The sequence below is a fragment of the Simochromis diagramma genome, unplaced genomic scaffold (assembly GCF_900408965.1).
Source record: "Simochromis diagramma unplaced genomic scaffold, fSimDia1.1 OVJJ01000746.1, whole genome shotgun sequence".
NCBI lineage: Eukaryota > Metazoa > Chordata > Actinopteri > Cichliformes > Cichlidae > Simochromis > Simochromis diagramma.
Genome location: NW_024386757.1, coordinates 4,257,684 through 4,278,937, shown reverse-complemented (window position 1 = coordinate 4,278,937; position 21,254 = coordinate 4,257,684). Strand labels below are relative to the sequence as shown.

General features: G+C 40.0%; 1 protein-coding gene across 1 annotated transcript in view; it reads left to right on the top strand.

Annotated features, from left to right (window-relative positions):
- The window catches only part of ptchd4 (patched domain containing 4), a 64,691-nt gene that overhangs the window by 8,486 nt on the left and 34,951 nt on the right, over positions 1-21,254 (top strand). Inside the window, exon 2 of the mRNA XM_040028417.1 lies at positions 14,794-15,289. Coding sequence (XP_039884351.1) covers positions 14,794-15,289 — 496 coding nt within the window. The remainder of the gene's footprint in view (positions 1-14,793; positions 15,290-21,254) is intronic.

Sequence of the window (21,254 nt, the reverse complement as noted above, 5' to 3'; positions counted from 1 at the left end):
GCTAAAAGAAAATAAATGGTAGTACTGAAGAGCCACTAAATTAGAATGAGTCATTTCACTGTCATTTGCCACTTCAGAGTGAGGTAGTTTATTACATTCTTTATTACATACATTTTTTTTTCAGTGCCATTTCCTACCTTGCCATCGTGCTGTGCCACTTAATATAAACATGTGAACGTGTTAACGTGGGGTACAGCTTCAGTAAAACAGTAATTTAATGTTTTTGTACATTCCTATAGCTGCAAGTTTATACCTTATACGGACAAAAGTACTGGGGCACCTACACATTACACCTCAAGGAGATCCTCAGCCATTAAAGTCCCATGCTGTGAAGCTTCTGGCACACAGTTTTTGTGCTGATGTTAATGACAGAAGAGATTTGGAACTGTTAATAACTGAACTGAGCTCTGGCAACTTTTATACACTACCACTCTCAGCACTCTGCCACCCTACTGTTTGGTGTGTTGGAGCGTTGTGCTGTGATGGAGATACCACACTTCCTGGGGAGCTGAACAAGTTCTACACACGGTTTGATGCACTGAACAACACGCAAGTGAAGAAAGCCATGCCCCCCACCACTGACCAGACCATCTGTCTGCCTGCAGCCGACGTGAGGTGTCAGGGCTCTGTGTGCGGGCAGGTGGAGATGTGGATCCAAGTGCAGGACTCTCAGACGGAAATATAACTGAAAACCACAGCTTTATTGCTGGCACCAACAAAACAGAAACCAAAACATGAAAACACTAACTGGAACACACAGGCCGGATCTGAGGGTACGACGCGACACTGAGCATGGGAAAACACAGGGCTTATATACACAGGGTAGTAATGAGGGAATGGGCAACAGGAGGGAGACACAGCTGGGAGAGATCAGGGCTAACGAGACAGGGGGGAACAAAGCTGCACACACTAACCTAAGACAACGACTTCCACAATAAAACAGGAAACATGAAACACTACTAAAAGACACGGACAGAAAATAATACATGAAACCACAATTCCTAAAACATGGATAAACAGAAACATGAAACTCTAATAATAAACATCATCATCATCACAACAAGAGAATGAGAAAACAATCCAAAACACCAAGATAACTGAAACACAAAGTACCAGAGAAACATAAAGAATAATCCATGATGCAAAAGTAAACCAAAACATAATAAACTCAATTGCTGGGTCCAACGGACCCAGAACCATGACATGAGGAGAACTTTCACCAAGGTTAACCCACGGAAAGCTGCTGGACCAGACAACATCCCAGGTCGTGTGCTGCGAGACTACGCTGATCAGCTGGCTGATGTCTTCACAGACATCTTTAAGTCTTCACTGAGCCAGATGATCGTCCCAGCGTGCTTCAAGTCCACCACCATCATCCTGGTGCCAAAGAAATCCTCAGTACCCCAAAGACTGTTTGACAAACTCAGCAAGTTGGGACTGAGCACCTCTGTTTGAAACTGGATACTAGATTTCCTGTCAGAGAGGCCTCGGTCTGTCCGAATCTGCGACAACATCACCAGCACCATCAGGCTTAGCACAGGAGCTCCTCAGGGCTGTGTTCTCAGCCCACTTTTGTTCACCCTCCTGACACACGACTGCACCACACTACACAGCTCTAACCACATCATCAAGTTCACTGAAAACACAACTGTGGTTGGACTCATCAGCAGCAACGACAAGTCACCGTACAGAGATGAGATTCAACAGCTGGCATCCAGGTGCTGCGAGAACAACGTGTCACTGAATGTGGAGAAAAACCAAGGAGATGATCGTTGACTCGGTCCACCCACACACCACCACTCAGCATGCGCGGTTCCATGGTAGAGACCATTAACAGCATCAAGTTCCTGAGAGTTCACATCTCAGACGACCTCACCTGGACCACCAACACCTCCACCATCATCAAAAAGGCCCAGCAGCGCCTCCACTTCCTGAGACGCCTCAAGCGGGCCAACCTCTCTCCTCCCATTCTCACCACATTCTACAGGGGCACCATAGAGAGCGTTCTGACCAGCTGCATCTCCGTGTGGTTCGGCAACTGCAATGTTGGCGATCTCAGCAAACTACAACGAATTGTTAAAGTAGCTGCCAAGATCATCGGAAATCTCTCCCTTTGCTAAAGGACATCTACCACAACCGCTGATATAATAATAAGGCCTCTGGCATCATGCTTGACCCCTCACACCCCTCACATGGACTCTTTTCTCTCCTTCCATCCAGCAGACGCTATCGCAGCATTGGGGCCCGATCCTCCAGACTGCGGAATATCTTTTTCCCACAAGCCATCAGACTCCTGAACTCACTACCAGACCTCCCCCCCACCACACACACCCACACAAACTGTTAACCAACTCTTTTGCACTTTACATACCACTGCCTCTGTAAGACATGCTGCTCTATGGACAATTTTTTTTTTACTCCATTTTATAAGCTGCTACACTGGTCACTTTAAACCACTCCAAACTGTAAATTGTAAATTCTAATTGTAACTTCTCTTGATCCCCTAAGACTTAAGTGTATATTTATTTTCCTCTCTTTTTATATCTATTTATTATCTTTTTTTTAAAACTGATGTAACCGGAGACTTGTCGTCTCATCTCTCTGTATGACATTAAAGTTTAGTTTGACTTTGGCTTTGACTTTGGTGGAATTACTGTGGCTCCTAAACATTTCTACTTTGCCTTAACACCACTTACAACCACTGAGTGTGGAATATCTTGGAGGGAAGAAATTTTACGAACTGAGATGGGTTGCAAAGCAGTTTGCAGAACAACAACTACACAACAACTTTGAGCAAGTTAAAACAGCTCAAATAGATAGTGTGCTCTATATGGCCTATTGGATCTGCAGAATGTTGGCTTACTCTACTATGTGGGCTGGGCACTGAGATAAGATAATCTGCTGGGATTGTGGTTGAATTTGACTTCATGCCCTCCTGAACTGTGCTGAATTTTTTCACTTTGTGCTAACTCTAGAAAGTACACAGCATTTGAAAGATTTCAGCTTTCTTCAGTATCATAAAATACTTTCTTTAGAGAGCGTCTTCAACTATTTGACTTTTGATAGGAACAACAAAACAAAACCAAATTCAGTGTCAATTATCAAATTTTCTTTTTTTTTGTCCTTGATCTAGCCATCAGAATTGTTGTCTTAAGGCCAAGAAAGATGCCAAGCGGATTTATTTTACCAAGTGGATCGTCATGGCCTTGCCATATTGGTCCATTTGATTGACCTTTATTATAATTATGAATTTATTTTATTTTCAGTTGCTACAAACGGGACAGACATGACTGGAGGATAGGACAGGGAGAAAGAATGAAAGAAAGAGAGGGAGAGAAAGAAAACCAAATGGGAGAAGAGACGGTGAGAAGGGGGGGAAGAAAGAAAAAAAAAAAAAGAACAAAACTCCTGGGTCACCTGTATGGAGAAAAAAAACAGAAGAGAAAGCAAACAACAAAGAGCAACATAATAAATAAATAAAACACGGCACCATCACAATAAACTAGCTAGCAGTAGATATCAGTAGATACTAAATAATAAACGATATTGTGCAGCACGCAAGATAGACAGCGCACAATGTGCTTTGAGGCAGCAGCCAAGAAAGCTGTAGTCCGCGTCTGTGAATACCCGTGTGTACACCTGTGTGCATACCTGTGTGGATCAGCATGCTTGCATTCCAAAGGTTTCTCCATGTAACGATCTGCTAGGGAGTGTGGGGAGCCACAGCCCCGTCCTCCAGGGCATGAAGCAGGTATGGAGGAGATCAAAACTCCAGACATCCAGAGGCCCCCAGAACACAAGAGACCAAGGAAGACCAACAGAGGGGCAGCCGCGCCACTGTCCCAGTAAGAGCTGAGGAGAGTCCCAGATGAGGGCTCACTCAGCAGCCGCGGAGCAGAAGCCAGGGGGAGTTGCAGTGACGCGCCCGTGAGCTCCGCCGGCAGCCAGCTGTGCCTGAGTGACCGAGCCCCAGGCCGAGAGGCCGGGGGCACCCCACCTCCGAAGTGGCCCGAGCGAGCCCCAGGCTCCAGGCCCCGATAAGCGGCCGCCAAGGAGTGAGCCGGTGTGTACCCGGACGCCCACCCCCAGACACAAAGAACCACCAACGCACCGACACCTGAGGGAGTCCGCCACTGGCAGGGGAAGTGGTGGTGGGTGGAGATAGGCCTCCAAACCTTGGAGGGCCTGAGATGTCCCCAGAGAGGGGGCGTCTGATACCCAACCTGACATATAGACACAGACATACAGGCACACACAGACACAAACATCCATTCCCACCCTCATGCTCTCATATGCACTTACTCCACACTCAACCAACATGGAGACAGACATAAAGAGACGCTGTACACACGGTCACACTCCCCAAGCGTACTCTACGAACCGGGTCTAGGTACCCTTGCCCCTGGAGGGGGGAACTGCACCCAGACCCAGGTGGTGTTACCCTTTTCCCTGCGGTGGGGAGAGGCAGACCGCCCCGACTCCGCAGCAGCAGGGAGGCCCCACACTCCAGACCGCAGTCGGACGGCCAATTATCAAATTTTCTCATCTTGAAAATTTACCATACCATCGTCCAGCCTTGTCTTCAGTCTTGTTTTTAGGTGAAAAGAATATGTAAATTACATACAAGTTTCCAAGTTTTCTTATAATTTCTTATAATATAATGAATTTAATGTAATATATTTTCAGTCTTACTCACATCACTCTCTCGAACTAAAATATCGAACTACAATATTTCCGTCTTGAAGGTTTATGTGACCTCCAGCTCTCCCTGCACTGTGTCAGTCACTCTGCACTCTCCGTGTTCCTGAATCCTCCCCCTTGCTGTTTGCCAGTGTGACGAGCTGTCTGGGCTAATTCATTTTTCTGACTTCTAATGCCTTATCCTACTCTTTGATGTTACAACCAGGGTTATTTCTGTACATACTTGTATACAGAAATAACCTATGATAAAAACTTTTTGCCAAGTTTTATTCCCAGGAGAAAAAGCTTAAAATAGATGTTGCTATTTTAATCTGTCTGCTATATTTTAATTCTCTAAATAAAAACACACAGAATATTATGAAAAAAATGTAGAAATGTAGCCACTTAAACAACAGGAGAAATGTTCATGATACTTAAGTTGTCTATAATAATGTCAGTAGAATTACACTCTCAGTACTTATTCTGATATTTAAAAAAATGATTTTCCCACATAGTTAAACATAAACTGCTTTATTAGAAACTGTACAAAACATTCTACTTATTTAAAATGTTAAAATTCTATTTCTGGCCATCACCAGTAGGCAGTAGGTTAAGTGTCTTGCCCAAGGACACAACGACTGAGACTGTCCGAGCCAGGGCTCGAACTGGCAACCTTCTGGTTACGAGACGAACACCCAACTCTTGAGCCATGAATAAATAATATTGATTTAGGCACTCCTTTCAAAGAATATAATTACAGACAGGTCTGTCTTTGCCTCCTTGAGCTTATACACAACTTAACACAGCACTACTGTGGACAGACGGAAACACAGCTCCTCCTCTCACTGAAGTAGTTAATGTTCATAATGATTATTATGATGACGGTATCATATGAAGGTCAGTAGAGCTCCCATTTAAACCACAGTTATTATAATTTTTTATTTTCTAATTAGCTTTTAATTTGTCTTGACATTCTGTTTTTATGTCACTTTAGTTTCCACAGTAGATTTTTTTTTATTTCAGATTATTATTTTTTATCATTTGAAAATGTTTAGTTTTAATTTAGTTCAAGTTTTTTTCAGTGTAAGTTTTATTCATTTCTTTTTTAGTGACAGGCAAGATTTATGAAAATTAGTGCATGTGTTACAATAAAAACACAACTTTTTGGAAACAGTGGACTCACAGTCTTATAAGCATTCAGACTCAAAAAAGTCTATCAGTGACTCACTAATAGAGAAGTTGTAATGTTTATTTATTTTTACATAGCTAACAGATACTTCCTCTACATTTGTATTTCATTTTGGTTAGTTTTAGAAGTGGAGAAAATTGTTTCAGTTAGTTTCAAAAATATTGTAGAAGGATAGTTTTTAATTTAATTTGACTTAACCTCTAGTTCTAGTTTTGTTTTAGAAACTATACTAACCTAAGTTTGAGCAACATTTAAGTAATAAAAAATATAAATGTTAACCTGTCAGCTTAGACATTTACCATTTAACTGTTAGCATTTTCGTGATAGCCACATTACATTGGGTGACATTAACGTAGGAGCTAGCACATTACAGGCTGGGGATATAATATTAAGCTCAGTATTGTATAGTGATGCAATCTGAAAAGTCTTGTACATAATTATAAGCAGTCTGCTTTTCCTGATAGCCTTTTACCATATCTGCAAACATTCCTGTTTTGCTGTTTTCTACCAGAAAACTCTTGTAATTTATATGACTGTTAAATTTTATTATGAATAACTGTAGCATCCCTGAGTTTTAAGTGTTCATTTGCACCAATGGGGTTTTATGAAACCCCATTGGTGGTTGTGGGGGTTGAGCTGAATGGGGTTAAAAGTGTTTCAGCAGTCAACTTCTGTACAGAAATGAAGACTTTTGCCATCTTAGCTGTTCTTAGCCAAAATGGCAAAAGTTTCTTTAACTCTTATTGCAAAGACACAGTAAAGAGCAAGAGTTAAAGAAACGCCAAACTAGCAAGATGAGCTTTTCAACAGACAAAAGCAAACCATGACAAGAAATATACCGTAGGACCTCCAAAACACAGGTTTAGGATCCAGGAATATGGTTTGGTTTGTTTATGGAACTACACGTCAGGTTGATGCAGTCTGCAACAACTTGAATGGCGTGGAAGGTTGTGGTGTAGGGTTAAGAAGGTTTTCTGGTTACATCGTAAGTTAGAATTCAGAGTTCCCACAGAAGTCTAAATCCAGTCGTATGTTTCACCTCAGAAGGTCACTATGAGTGAAAACATGTGTGGGTCAGGTTTTACTTTCTACTCCTCAGTAATTTTGACTTGGACATCTTTTTGGACGTCCAATTAGGGCTGCTCAATTAATCGAATTTTAATCACGATTACGATCTGGGCTTTCAACGATCATTAAAAATGACTGAGTCGATTATTAGCCCCTCCCTCGTGCTTTACTCTCACGCTGCTCCGTGTGGCAAATCGAGCGCACCTCTCTGCGTTTCGAACACGTGTCACAACAATTAAGAGCAGCGGTCCCCAACCTTTTTTGCGCCACGGACCGGTTTATGCCCGACAATGGACCGGCCGTTAAGGTGTCGCGGATAAATACAACAAAATAAAACTAGTACCGGTACCGAAAAAAAGAAAATTTATTCATAACACACGTGAAAAGACCAAGGAAAACCGAGTAAACGATAAAAACGATAACAAAATAACGCAAAATAACATTGTTATTGTTAAATAAATATCGTCAAATAATCAAGATCTCAATTTCAGTGAAAATAATCGTGATTATCATTTTTGCCATAATCGAGCAGCCCTACGTCCAATCACTTTAATTTCAATAATGACTACTGTTAGGTTTATATTGTTGGATTGTGATGTATGTTTAGAAATATATACTCATATATGCTTATATGAGTATATATAATCGATTGCATATTGATAGGCTGTCTGATCCTTAGTAGTCTGCAAAGACTCTGTGTGCCTTCCAGAGGGTTCTGGCATGCACACACACCCTAAGGTCATGAGAGAGGTCGTACCTTCTCTTACTGATTTATGGTATAGAAGGACACCTACTCTGTATCTGTTTAATTATAAGAGCCCTTTGTTTAGGTGGACTGCTAGACTCCTGGCACCAGCTCTGGGGAGTCGTTCACAGGGTCACATCTTGACACACACATAAACAGACACACGCATACCTACACATACACACAGACGGTACTCTTTGTTCACGTGTATGCCTATGTAAGATGCCATATGTTAATGAACCTATGCATATTCATGTAACCACAATAAAGAGCAGTGCTACGGGGGAGCTAACTGAGAGTGACTGGGGTTCGAGCGTCAGGAGCAGCGCTCGTCACAGTTCTCTCCCTCGTGCACGAGATCACACAAAGAGCTCTGCCTGGTGTCCAGTGCTTTTTGCCATTGTAGTAGAATTGTCTCTAATTGTTCCAGCGAGGGGTTTGTGCTAGACAAACCTATCAACTACCTGTCTTAGGTGTAGGATTTGGTTTAGGTTACTATCTTAAAATCCACCTGGTCAGTGCCAAACCAGCTACAGTTAGGTTTGCCAACAAATATTCAGAATTTTATTCTGCAATCAAATATTTAAAACATTCGCTCGATCACAAAATTTGTGAGTGGGGTATGGGGGTGATACCCTTGGCAGAACATAATGCAAAGCTGGATTTTCACAACAAACGTTGTTAGAGACTGTGCTGCTGGGGAGCTAACAGAGTACTAGCCACCTTTACTTTTAATACCAGAATAGGTGTGTGGTGTAGGACAAGGTGTAGCTCTCACTGCACCAGTAAGAGGGAAAAGCGAGAGAGTGGTGAGTGATTACTATATCACCTAACACATAAGCTGTGAGAGACATAAGCTATAAGCTGATGTAAGCAGAACAACTGAAGGTAGATGGTTTTCAGTAATCTCATCTGTCTGAGTCTTTTAGAATACAAGTCTTTAGTTCTATTAACTCCTTTAGGCTTTATTTATCATTTATGTAAAACTATCCCAATGTAACAGGTGGCTAATAACAAACCTGGGCTAGCATAATGGTTGTAGCATATGTTTGAAAATTCAAACCTTCCTGATTGTTACTGTAGGTCTTCTTACCCATTTTTTTTAACCTTTTGCTTATTTAATAATGTGTTGGTTTGAACCTAATGTGGACTTACTGAACATAGTGAAAAATTAGGTATTTTAAAGAAAACTCCAATACTAGTAGTGGTTGAACCAGGAAAGCTCTTTCTCCACCTCTTCCACCATCACCACCTCCATCTCACCTCAGACAGCAGTGAGGTGTCACCTCCCTCTTTCACACATCACTCAGCACATTTATCACACACAGTTCCTTTTTTGTCTCTCTGTGCTCACCTGGCCTCACTCTCATACGCAACTATATTTTGTCTTATAAGGACTGCCACAAAGAAGAATAGAGAACAAAGCTGACAATTCTGCAGGCACAGAAATTGTTGCCCCGATTATGTCTCATTACTCACTTTCTTTAAAGCTTCAAAGGCACGCATGTTTAAGACTGCACACACTCTGACCATGTATTGGCTCAGTGCAGATATTTATACATAAGTGTGCTGTGACTGTTGAGATTCATTTGAAATGCTTTAGTGAAACCAGGAAGTGAGTGTGATAGAGTAATTTGAGCTTTGCGAAATTACACAAGTGAAATTGGAGCAAAAGCTTTTTGAGCTCCCTCAGCAATGTAATGTGATTACATTACATAAACATGTTCGTACACTGTCACGAAATGACAAATCTGAAGCACCGAGTTGGGATTGTTTTCGAAGAATGATAAAGCTCAAAAATAACATGCAGATCTCGCTCTTATAAATGGATCGATTTGAAGCAGACAGTAATAAAAGTCTCAGATTCTGACAGAAAACCTGACTCTTGAGTTATGGATGAGCTCAATCATGTGACTTCAAAAATGCAGTGTCCACCACCAGTTTATTCTGCTGTTCACATAATCCCAGAGTGGAATAACTCCTTTCTCCTCACACTGAAGTAAATTGTTTACTGAAAATGAAGCAAACAATTGCAGGGATTTATTTATCTAGAAGCCTCAGATTTTTATCAAGCTCCCTGCTGTGAAACAGTACATTGCGACTATTTGATTGTGCTGGATTATTGTGTTTGTGACAAGATAAAGCACATCTACAATAAGCTGCAAATTAAAACTGAAACTGTTCTGGTTGCGGCAACCAGGCAGGAGTTTCACAGTTTCACTGGTGCATGTCTTGATTTAGTGATTACAGTGGGGCAAAAAAATATTTAGTCAGCCACCGATTGTGCAAGTTCCCCCACTTAAAATGATGACAGAGGTCAGTAATTTGCACCAGAGGTACACTTCAACTGTGAGAGACAGAATGTGAAAAAAAAATCCATGAATCCACATGGTAGGATTTGTAAAGAATTTATTCGTGAATCAGGGTGGAAAATAAGTATTTGGTCAATAACAAAAATACAACTCAATACTTTGTAACATAACCTTTGTTGGCAATAACAGAGGTCAAACGTTTACTATAGGTCTTTACCAGGTTTGCACACACAGTAGCTGGTATTTTGGCCCATTCCTCCATGCAGATCTTCTCGAGAGCAGTGATGAGAGCAGTGAATAAGTATTTGGTCACCTCAAACAAGGAAAATCTCTGGCTCTCACAGACCTGTAACTTCCTCTGTAAGAAGCTTTTCTGTCCCCCACTCGTTACCTGTATGAATGGCACCTGTTTGAACTCATCATCTGTATAAAAGACACCTGTCCACAGCCTCAAACAGTCAGACTCCAAACGCCGCCATGGCCAAGACCAAAGAGCTTTCGAAGGACACCAGGAAAAGTATTGTAGACCTGCACCAGACTGGGAAGAGTGAATCTACAATAGGCAAGCAGCTTGGTGTGAAAAAATCAACTGTGGGAGCAATCATCAGAAAATGGAAGACATACAAGACCACTGATAATCTCCCTCGATCTGGGGCTCCACGCAAGATCTCATCCCGTGGGGTCAAAATGATCATGAGAACGGTGAGCAAAGATCCCAGAACCACACGGGGGGACCTGGTGAATGACCTGCAGAGAGCTGGGACCAAAGTAACAAAGGTCACCATCAGTAACACACTACAACGGCAGGGAATCAAATCCCGCAGTGCCAGACGTGTTCCGCTGCTGAAGCCAGTGCATGTCCAGGCCCGTCTGAAGTTTGCCAGAGAGCACATGGATGATACAGCAGAATGTCATGTGGTCAGATGAAACCAAAGTAGAACTTTTTGGTATAAACTCAACTCGTCGTGTTTGGAGGAAGAAGAATACTGAGTTGCATCCCAAGAACACCATACCTACTGTGAAGCATGGGGGTGGAAACATCATGCTATGGGGCTGTTTTTCTGCCAAGGGGACAGGACGACTGATCCGTGTTAAGGACAGAATGAATGGGGCCATGTATTGTGAGATTTTGAGCCAAAACCTCCTTCCATCAGTGAGAACTTTGAAGATGAAACGAGGCTGGGTCTTCCAACATGACAATGATCCAAAACACACCGCCCGGGCAACAAAGGAGTGGCTCCGTAAGAAGCATTTGAAAGTCCTGGAGTGGCCTAGCCAGTCTCCAGACCTCAACCCCATAGAAAATCTGTGGCGGGAGTTGAAAGTCTGTTGCTCGGCGACAGCCCCAAAACATCACTGCTCTCGAGAAGATCTGCATGGAGGAATGGGCCAAAATACCAGCTACTGTGTGTGCAAACCTGGTAAAGACCTATAGTAAACGTTTGACCTCTGTTATTGCCAACAAAGGTTATGTTACAAAGTATTGAGTTGTATTTTTGTTATTGACCAAATACTTATTTTCCACCCTGATTTACGAATAAATTCTTTACAAATCCTACCATGTGGATTCATGGATTTTTTTTTCACATTCTGTCTCTCACAGTTGAAGTGTACCTCTGGTGCAAATTACTGACCTCTGTCATCATTTTAGGTGGGGGAACTTGCACAATCGGTGGCTGACTAAATACTTTTTTGCCCCACTGTAAATAGACCAATACAACATTTGCGCTGCACCTTTAAATAATTGTATAATTACTTTTGATGCATAAGCTTATAGCTATAATATAATGTGTGCATTATTAGTTTAATTACTTTACCATACAGTCACAATAAATACACATATTTGGACACATTACCTAAAAATCTAAACCAGGCAAGGGAAATAAATGATGAACAACAAAAACTATACTATTTTTTTTATGTATTTCATATATACTTTCAATGCAGGATCCTCATATAAAAAAGAAAGCCCACCCTATTTTATGTATCAGGGTAAAATGAGAAATTATCTGGTTCTAAAACAATTTAAAGAGAACATCAGCTGAAGAATAACATGAAATATTTTACTATGTAATTATTGTGTTGTTTTTCAAAAACTAAACCAAAATCCAGAAACAGGGTGGGCAGTATAGTCTCAAAATTGGAGGAAGATATTTCAAGAAAATCTGCAATAACAATATTTCTGATGATATAGAGAAAAAAACTTGTGAACATTTTATGGACTCTTCGAGTTTATAGCCTTTATAAGTGCAACTAAATGAAGACTATTTTCGATCCATCTTTCCCAAACATCTCCTGTCACTGAGGTCAGATTTCCTCATTTGAATTTGAATTTCCATTGAAATAAGGTCCCATTGTAGTGCAATATTAGTCGCAATATTAGTTTCAAATAAAAAAATGTAGATGGATAACATGAGTGTGTGTAAAACTTTGGTTTAATAATAACTAAAGTAAATACTGTATCTAGTAACTCTGAGCCGACAATATTATGACAGAATAAAACTGAAATTTTTTTTTCTATTTTCTGCTTTTCCACCATTTAACTGCATTATTATTGTCCATCCAGCATTTGTTCTTCGTGTCATCTAGAGTGTAAGTAGCATGTGTAACCAGTGAGGCTGCTAGTTTTTTGTCTTTCACAGCCTGGTTCTATGCAGCAGTATGTTTTTGCCTCAAGTGATGAAACATGTTAGCTAAGTTGTGCTGCCGTGCTCTGTTTAAAGAAAGGACCTTTCAGACCCTTCCAAACAGACTCTACTTGTTCAGTCTTTTTCTAACTGTTCTTTAATCTCCTAGGACCTGGCGTCCACATATGTGGCTATCACATTTTGGGTTGTCTAGACCAAAATAGTCAATTTTGCTCTACAAGCCCATATGGAAAAGAAATAGTAAAAACTTATAAAAGACTTGCATAAGATGTGGCCTACTTCATATAGTGAATCATATAAGGCTTATATGATTTACTCATGAAAGTGGCCACTTTCTCATTACTTTCATATATTGTTTTAGTAAGTATCCAAAACATACAAGTTTCATTTATATAATTTTTCAAGGGATCTTATATCTGTTTTCACTCTTGTATGCTTTTCATACAAGTTTTGCACAAGAGAGATACAAACTTTATAAGATTTATATATATCTTTTCCATATGGGGGGGCCTGATATCCATTTACGAGGATGTTATACTGCCACTGTTCTGTCGAAATTTAAAGTGAATGTCCTCTTATGTGGATCTCGTTTTTTCTCAGAAATAAAATCAGGTAAAAAAAATAAAATCACGCAATTCTTTGTTTTTACATTCATCAGGTCCCAATCAGCCCAAATAGCAAAGAGAAATTAAAAATGCATGCCATGAAAGAGTTTGGGTCTTAGGAGGTCAACAGTGAAGTTTAACATCTGAAAAGTAACTTTTGATTCATTTCCTTTATTTTATTTATTTTTGTGCTTTTTCTTTGATCATTGCATAAATTCAAATTCAAATTCAAATTCAAATTTTATTTGTCACGTACACAGTCATACACAGTACGATATGCAGTGAAATGTTTAGACCACTGCTCGTGACCTAAAGAAAAAAAAAGAAAAGGCTATGAATAAGATAGGAAATAAATACGAAAATTAAAAAGGGTAAATTTAACTAGGAAGGAATAAAATAAAATATAAAAATTAAAGTTAAAAATGAAATAACTGTACAACACAAATTAGAATGAAGGGTAAATTTAACTGGGAAAGAATAAGATAAAATGTGTAAATTAAAGTTGAAAAATAAAATAACTGTACAACAAAATACACAATACATAACAATCTTACCTTGGGGTGAAAATGCCAGAACACCCTCTTCTGGGAAGATTAATAGCTGTGTTAAATGTTTTCCACTTGTGAATAATTAAATAATTAAAATAATTAATCTTAATGTTTTATTAATGAATTTTGTTGTCATTGCCTTTTTCTCTCAGAATTGCTTTTAATTTCGTTTTTAGTTTGCTTGACATCATCACTGGTGTGATAACTTTGACCTACCTCAGGATGCCTTCAGGAACCATTCCTGAAAAGAAAAAAAGTTATAATGTACCAGTGGCATTATAACTTTTTTTTGATGTAGTCTGTGGCAGTAATGGCTAATATAACAGGAACAGGTTTAAGGTAATTGTGGAAACCCCATTACCCAGTGACACATCTTTTTATTTCTCATTTGGAACAGTTAAATTTTTCTCAACGAGTCACCTTTTACCTGGGTGAAGCCAAGAGATTGATGCATATTTTTCATGTTTCTGTTTGCATCAGACCCTTATAGCATGTAGCATTATTTGGTCATCCCTTGCCTTTGCTGGGCTGCACTGCTGTATCATTTGGCACCTTATACATCAGTAGTTCTGCCAATACTTTCAACTTAATAATGAATGGTTGTGTAACAACAACCAACAGGCTTCTATTATAATCTGACTTCCGTGTGATAGACTAATGCTTACTCACTTTTATTGTTCCAGCAGGCTTATTGAATTCCTCCTGTGCAATTCTTCTTGGACTTATCTCCAAGCTCTTGTCACTGTGACATCTTGTTTGTGCTGTACAATCTGATTAATGAAAAAATTAGTACAGAACAGCATCAGTCCTGTCCGCAGCTGTGAGGTGGGTTCATATTAAAAAGTAAAGCAAATTAAAAAGTAAAGCAAATAGAACAAAAATGAAAGCTGGTATAGTGAGAAGCAGGACATTTTCTTTGAAGTTACTGGACTCCTGTGCCTTCCATGGTATGCTACTTTAATTGCAGCTAATATCTAATACCTCTGAATTCTGTGCAGGATGGCCGTGTGGCCTTCATCGGGCACCAGCTGGGCGGTGTGTCCTTCTCACCCAACAGCCGTGACCAGCAGGTCAAGTTTGCTCGTGCTGTCCAAATCACATACTACCTCCGAAATCATGGACCCGTGGTGCAGGATGCTATTGCAGAACGCTGGGAGAATGAGTTCTGTGCCCTGGCCAGTCGACTATCCACAGCCGAGGTCCCCCATGCAGCAGACCAGCTCCACATCCAGTCACTCACATCCTTCAGTCTGTGGCGGGACTTCCACCAGACGGGCCTGCTGGCCAAGGGTGAGGTGTTGGTCAGTCTGGTGCTGGTGCTCCTGGCCGCCACCATCTCCAGCTCTATGCGGGACTGCCTAAGGGGGAAACCTTTCCTGGGACTCCTGGGTGTGCTGACCATCTGCATTGCCAATGTGACAGCTGCAGGGATCTTCTTCATATCAGATGGGAAGTTCAACTCTACACTACTGGGGATACCATTCTTTGCAATGGGTGAGTGGCAATATGGGTCATAACAGAAAATGTGTGTTCGTGTGTGTGTGTGTATACAGTTGTTGGGTAAAAATGCTTATCTTAGGTTCACACTGATAGTGAGTTGATTGTGGTTTGCAAATTGTGATGGGCAACACTGCTGCAAAGTAATAAGCATGATATGTGTTTGTTTGGCTGATCTTTATCACCACAACCTTTCTCAAGGCAATCCTATGAACAGAATTTCAGGTTGAACTCCATCAAAATCCAAACCAGAATTTACCATGAAGTCACGTCCAGTATAATTAAAATCTAAATTTGAATTCAAAGTTATGTTTAACTCATGGCACATTTCAGTCATTTGATAGTCTTGATTCACTGCAGGAACTCCTTTTGTGTTTTTTAAAACTTTTTTGTCTGAATCATGAATGCCCAAGTCATCAAAATTCACGAGTTTCTACTGCAGTGATTTTGTGGGTTTTTATTTTTAAGTGAATGAGTTATTGTTTGCAAATGTATACATACCACCGTGTACAGTAAAAAAAAAAAAAAAGACATTTACTCTTTTCTCTGTAGAGATCACACTGAAGTCCCATCCAAACCAGAGGGCAAAGCAAGTTCACTGAAATACTGTGAAGGTGCATCCTTATCTGGTAGCACAAGACTAATTAACGCCTTAAAGCTTTTGTGTGTTGAGACTCACTACCAATAAGTTATGCCCATGAGGTCCAAGTCATCCTTGGTGATGACTCTATCCTATGGGATTATGTCTTTATTTTAAAAATTGTGTTCCAGAGTCTTAGCAATGAGACAAAAAACATTCTAACATTCTAACTGAAAATCAAAAATGTATTTCCTTTTATTTTTATTTTTTTTTACAAAAAAAAGCTACAAAAATCAAACAGTTTGCTAACATACTAGCTTGCTGTTCCTGTTAGCTAAGGCCATATACATCTTTCAAATAACAAACTATAGTATAGGATGCCAATGCAGTAAAATGTTAATGCAATGTAAATCTAAGATGTAATATTTTTAAAAAGGCTAAAAACATTTACTCAGTATTTCATGGTATCGTAAGTTACATGTTGTAGAGGAGAGTTTTCCCCTCCAGCAGGCTTGTTTTTGTTTTTTATTTTTTGTTTGTTTGTTGTTTTTTGTTTTTTAGAAAATTACAGAATATGTCTCGATTGCATAAAGTGTCATAAGATTTTTTCCCCCTGTTCAATCCTTTCAATTTTATTAGAAAAATGGAAAGCAGTACAATACAATATCAGTATTTTAATCCTTGACATTGACAACTAAAAATGCAGGTACTGAACATTGTAAATTAACATAAATATTACTTCAAAAAGTGACCTGAATCACATTGTTTCTTAATAACCAGTTATCAGTATAAACCTTAAGCTACAGTCCCACACACCAACACAAATCCCTATCCTTATGAAGACACACATATGATCTTTGTTTTCAAACTTACCTATGAACATAAAGTCGACAACACCAAGCAAAGATGAAAACCAGCACAAAGAGACTTCAAAGCGATTGCCACACTGACTCTACTTTAGAAATATGAACAGGTAGAATTGGAGGCTGCGGCCTGACTTCTAATCAGTCTGTTACCTGTTGAAGTTCACTCTGGCTGCTGGCTGTTGGGTATACACTTAGCTTTATCATCACTCATTTTTGGCTAGCTTTGCGTTGGTGTGCAGATAACTAAAGAAACTTTGTAACATGATTAATGATAGAAATGTAACTGTAATGTTATTAATGAATTTAGTTCAGTAATGGGTTGCTGTGTTATTGAAAAATGTAGTGTGATTACAATAACTCAACAGTGTTTGCCAGTAGAAAACCTGCTGAATCAGCAACATGCTTGCAGTGAGATGTGCATTTTTAGGTATTCTTGATGCCAAATTGGTTATTAGTTTTGGATGATGTGGCAAAGAAGAAAGATTCTTATTGGTTTGTAAAGGTAGGAGTAGGGCTGGGCAATATGGCCTAAAATCCATATCACGGTATAATTTGAAGCATGTATCAGGGTCATCAGCATCCTTATGTATGAATTCTGACCTCGAACCAATTTTATGTAGTACAAGGCGCGCAGAAATCTGTCAAAAAATGTTTTAGTACAACTTTGGTAAGCTATGAAGGATCAGTGTTGCCAACTCCTCAGTAAGGAAAATCGCTATTGGCTGTCCTAAAAGTCGCTAGAAGTTGCTAAATGACGTCATTGCCTAATTTGCATAATTGGTCATGCTAATGTAATTGCAACCTATGTTGTTGGAGAGAGAAATAAAATAGTGGAAGAGACAAGAAGTGAGTAAAAAACATTGTAAATGCATTTAGAATTTATTTAGAACTATAAATTAAATTTCTTTTAGCAATTATTGTTTTTTAATGTCACAATTCCAACCCTGCTCCTTTACCCGGGCTTGGACCGGCATAAGTGACCCAAAATAGACGCTCTGGTGGAGTTACTTTGTGTGTGTGTTTATAAGTAGTTTTAAACATTGTGATCCACAAAACAGAATCACAGTAAAAGAAAAACTGACTGCGTTACAGTCAGTGCGGAAGCAGCGGCTTCGCTTATACGTGATTCATTTGCAGTTTGGACGCATGGGTGTGAACGTCTCCTGCCCTGATAGCAGCTGGGGGAGGACTATCCTCCGCCTGGGAGCGCTTTGGCATGGGCGAGGTGCCCACGGCAGCACCGCTGCTTGTTGAGAGTAAGAGCGATACGTGTTTTCACGTCAAAAAGTTGTCATAAATAAGTCTCCAATAATACCAGAAAAAGTTGCCAGATTTGTCGCTAGTCGCTTTTTAGAAAAAAAGTCGCTGAGGGGGTCTGAAAACTTGCTAAATATAGCGACAAAGTCGCTAAGTTGGCAACACTGTGAAGGATGGATTGCCAGAGCATTACGGCTGCCGTAGTCAGAAGCCTTGCAGAGTAATCTGGGTCCAAAACTCCGTCTTCTTCAGGTCCCGAAATCAAACGAACACTGGGGCATCACTGAGAGTTAAAAACTGTCTAAATTCTTTCATCTTTATTAAAATAATCAGCATTGCTGCTTTACCATGTGTAACAATTAAGTTTAACATCCAGGCATCCATGAAAACAGAATTTATTAAATTCAACTTTGTTAGAAGTTAGCAGGAAGTTAGCTCGCTAGTTTCCACCTAAACATGATATGCCATGTTCTGACTGAGAGATTTCTGAAAAAATTAAACCATACAGCTCTGCTATCACTTCAAACATAAATGAAGACAGAAAACTAAACAGCAGTGACTTTTGTAGGGTTACTGAAGTTGGACTAGCTGGTATATAATGATGTGCTACGTGATCGCTAGAAAAACAGCTATGTTAGCATAACATTAGCACATTGAAGCTGAAGGATGAACGCTAACTTTTTTCCACTCGATAAAAGTTAACGTGAGGGTTTATGGTGGTTAGGGACAAATGCACTTGCATGGCAGGATGCTATAAATGGACCAAACTTCAGTTAGGAGAACAACTGAGATAATCCATCCACAATATGAGGTTAGTCGTTAATATGCTGCAACAACATGGGAATAAAGCAGCTGCAAGAGAATTCAGCATTAAAGAATCAATGGTACGGAAGCGGAGGCAGTGCAGTTTTTGGATTTCCCCATATTCCAAAAGTGCTTTGTCTCTTTGCTATTACTGTCGCCCCGGCATAATTTGCAGATGATGTTGTTTGCAGCCGCTGCAATGCTTTTGACCAAAACAGGCGCAGCCTGATGATATGCGCTATCAACATGCACTATTCCGGTAGAACGATATAGTCAAAATCTCTACCGTTGGCCAAATTTATATAGTTTCTACCGTATACCGTTTATACCGCCCACCCCTAGGTGGGAGGTGGTCTAGATGTGTGGAGGTTAAAATGAAGGCTGGCAAAATAAGAACTGACTGAGAACTTATTTAAGGTAGTTTTCAGGATTACAAGCTTAATAACATGCGTCACATTCAAACATACATTAAAAGTACATTTTCCACATTTTCCTCCATCATATCCTCTCATTCCTTATCTGTCTCCCTTTCGTTCTTTAAATATACCTTGTCTATTTACTCTACAGTATATCTTTCTTCTCTATGTATTACTAAGGTCACCAGATCCCCAGAGCTTTGGTAGAGCTTGGCTGCATGCCAGCTGACATAACTTAAGTTTAAGTAAGACTCAGGAACAAGAGACTGGCTCAGCTCCCTCCTTATGACCTAGAGGCAGAGGAGAAGGAGAGGAGAGGAGATGAAGGGCTAGAGGTGTGAAAGAAGCTAAAAAAAATCAAAGAGGAAAAAAAGACTGTGATTTATTGGAAAGGAAAAAGCTCCCTTTTTTCTTTCCAATAAATCACATTCTTCTTTTGTCTCTTTCCTTTTCCTCTTTTACTCTGCAGAAAGGTAGGACAGAGACTGAATATTAGGAGGGAGGAGAGAGGGGAAGAGGAGAATGGAAGATGAAGAGGCAGGAGGTGGAGACAGAAGAAGGAGATGGAGAGGACTTGATGAAGTCTGTAATTTCATGTGACAGGACCTCAGAGGTAGCAGATGTCCACCCTCCTTTTGGGAGGTTCTGACTGAGGCACACCCCTTTCACTATATCAGTGCCACATCAGGACAGACACTGAGAACTGTAATAGAAACTGATACCAAATGTGTCATGCCAGTGTAGCACCCCCTGTGGACATATTTCAGTTAATTCAATTTTATTTATACAGCGTCAAATCAAAACAAGAGTATCTTATATTGTAAGGTAGACCCTACAATAATACATACAGAGAAAAACCCAACAATCAAGTGAGCCCTGTGAATAAGCACTCTGGCGACAGTGGGAAGGAAAAACTCTGTTTTCACAGGAAGAAACCTCCAGCAGAACCAGGCTCATGGAGGGACAGCCATCTACACACTGCTCCCGGGGCGCCCAATGGCTGCCCACTGCTTCACAGAGTGAATAGGTTAAATGCAGAGAGGAATCAGTGTTGCCAACTCCTCAGTAAGGAAAATCGCTATTGGCTGTCCTAAAAGTCGCTAGAAGTCGCCAAATGACGTCATCGCCTAATTTGAATAATTGGTCCTGCTAATGTAATTGTAACCTACGTTGTTGGAGAGAGAAATAACATCGTGGAAGAGACATAAAGTGAGTAAAAAACATCCTAAATGCAGTTAGAATTTATTTAGAACTACAAATTAAATTTCTTTTAGCAATTTTTAGAAATTTTAGTCGCTTTTTAGAAAAAAAGTCGCTGAGGGGGTCTGAAAACTTGCTAAATATAGCAACAAAGTCGCTAAGTTGGCAACACTGAGAGGAATTTCCCCACGGAGAATCAATAAAGTATACCCCCCCAAAAAAAGACAAATCAAAAGACAAAAAGATATCAAAAGAAGAAAACCTTTTTCCTGGATCATCATTAAATTTTAACTTATCCATCCACACATTTCTATTGAATTTTGGGTTTGGTTGTGCCCAAACAGAAAAGCTTTCAAAATGCATGTGGGAAACTTCATATGAAAGATAAGCATTTATAGTTTCTGAAAAAACTTCAGCATTTGGTTAAAACACAACAATAATTGGGAAAAAATCAGGGCTTACCATTGTGCTGTCGAGTTTCTAAGCTACTACTGGGAGGTACCAGTCTGAGGTGTTTAACTGTGCCCCCTAGGCACATTAGGGGCTTAATATGAGGGCCCAACTGAAATCAAAATGAGATATCCCCTTTTGCAGTCAAAAACTTTTGAAGAACCAGAAAGCACATATGATTTACATACAGGATTTACACATGTGGTTACACATGCATCTACAGAGAAACAGTGTGTGGTCCATGTGGTAATAGAGCTCCCAGAAAACTCTCTAATTGTCTGCGAATGACCAAAACTTCTATCTCTCTCTTTGTGCTGGTAGAGTGGCCAGATGAAAGCCATTCCTGCGTAAAAGCCAAAAATCTCTTCATCTGTCTGATGGGATGGAAA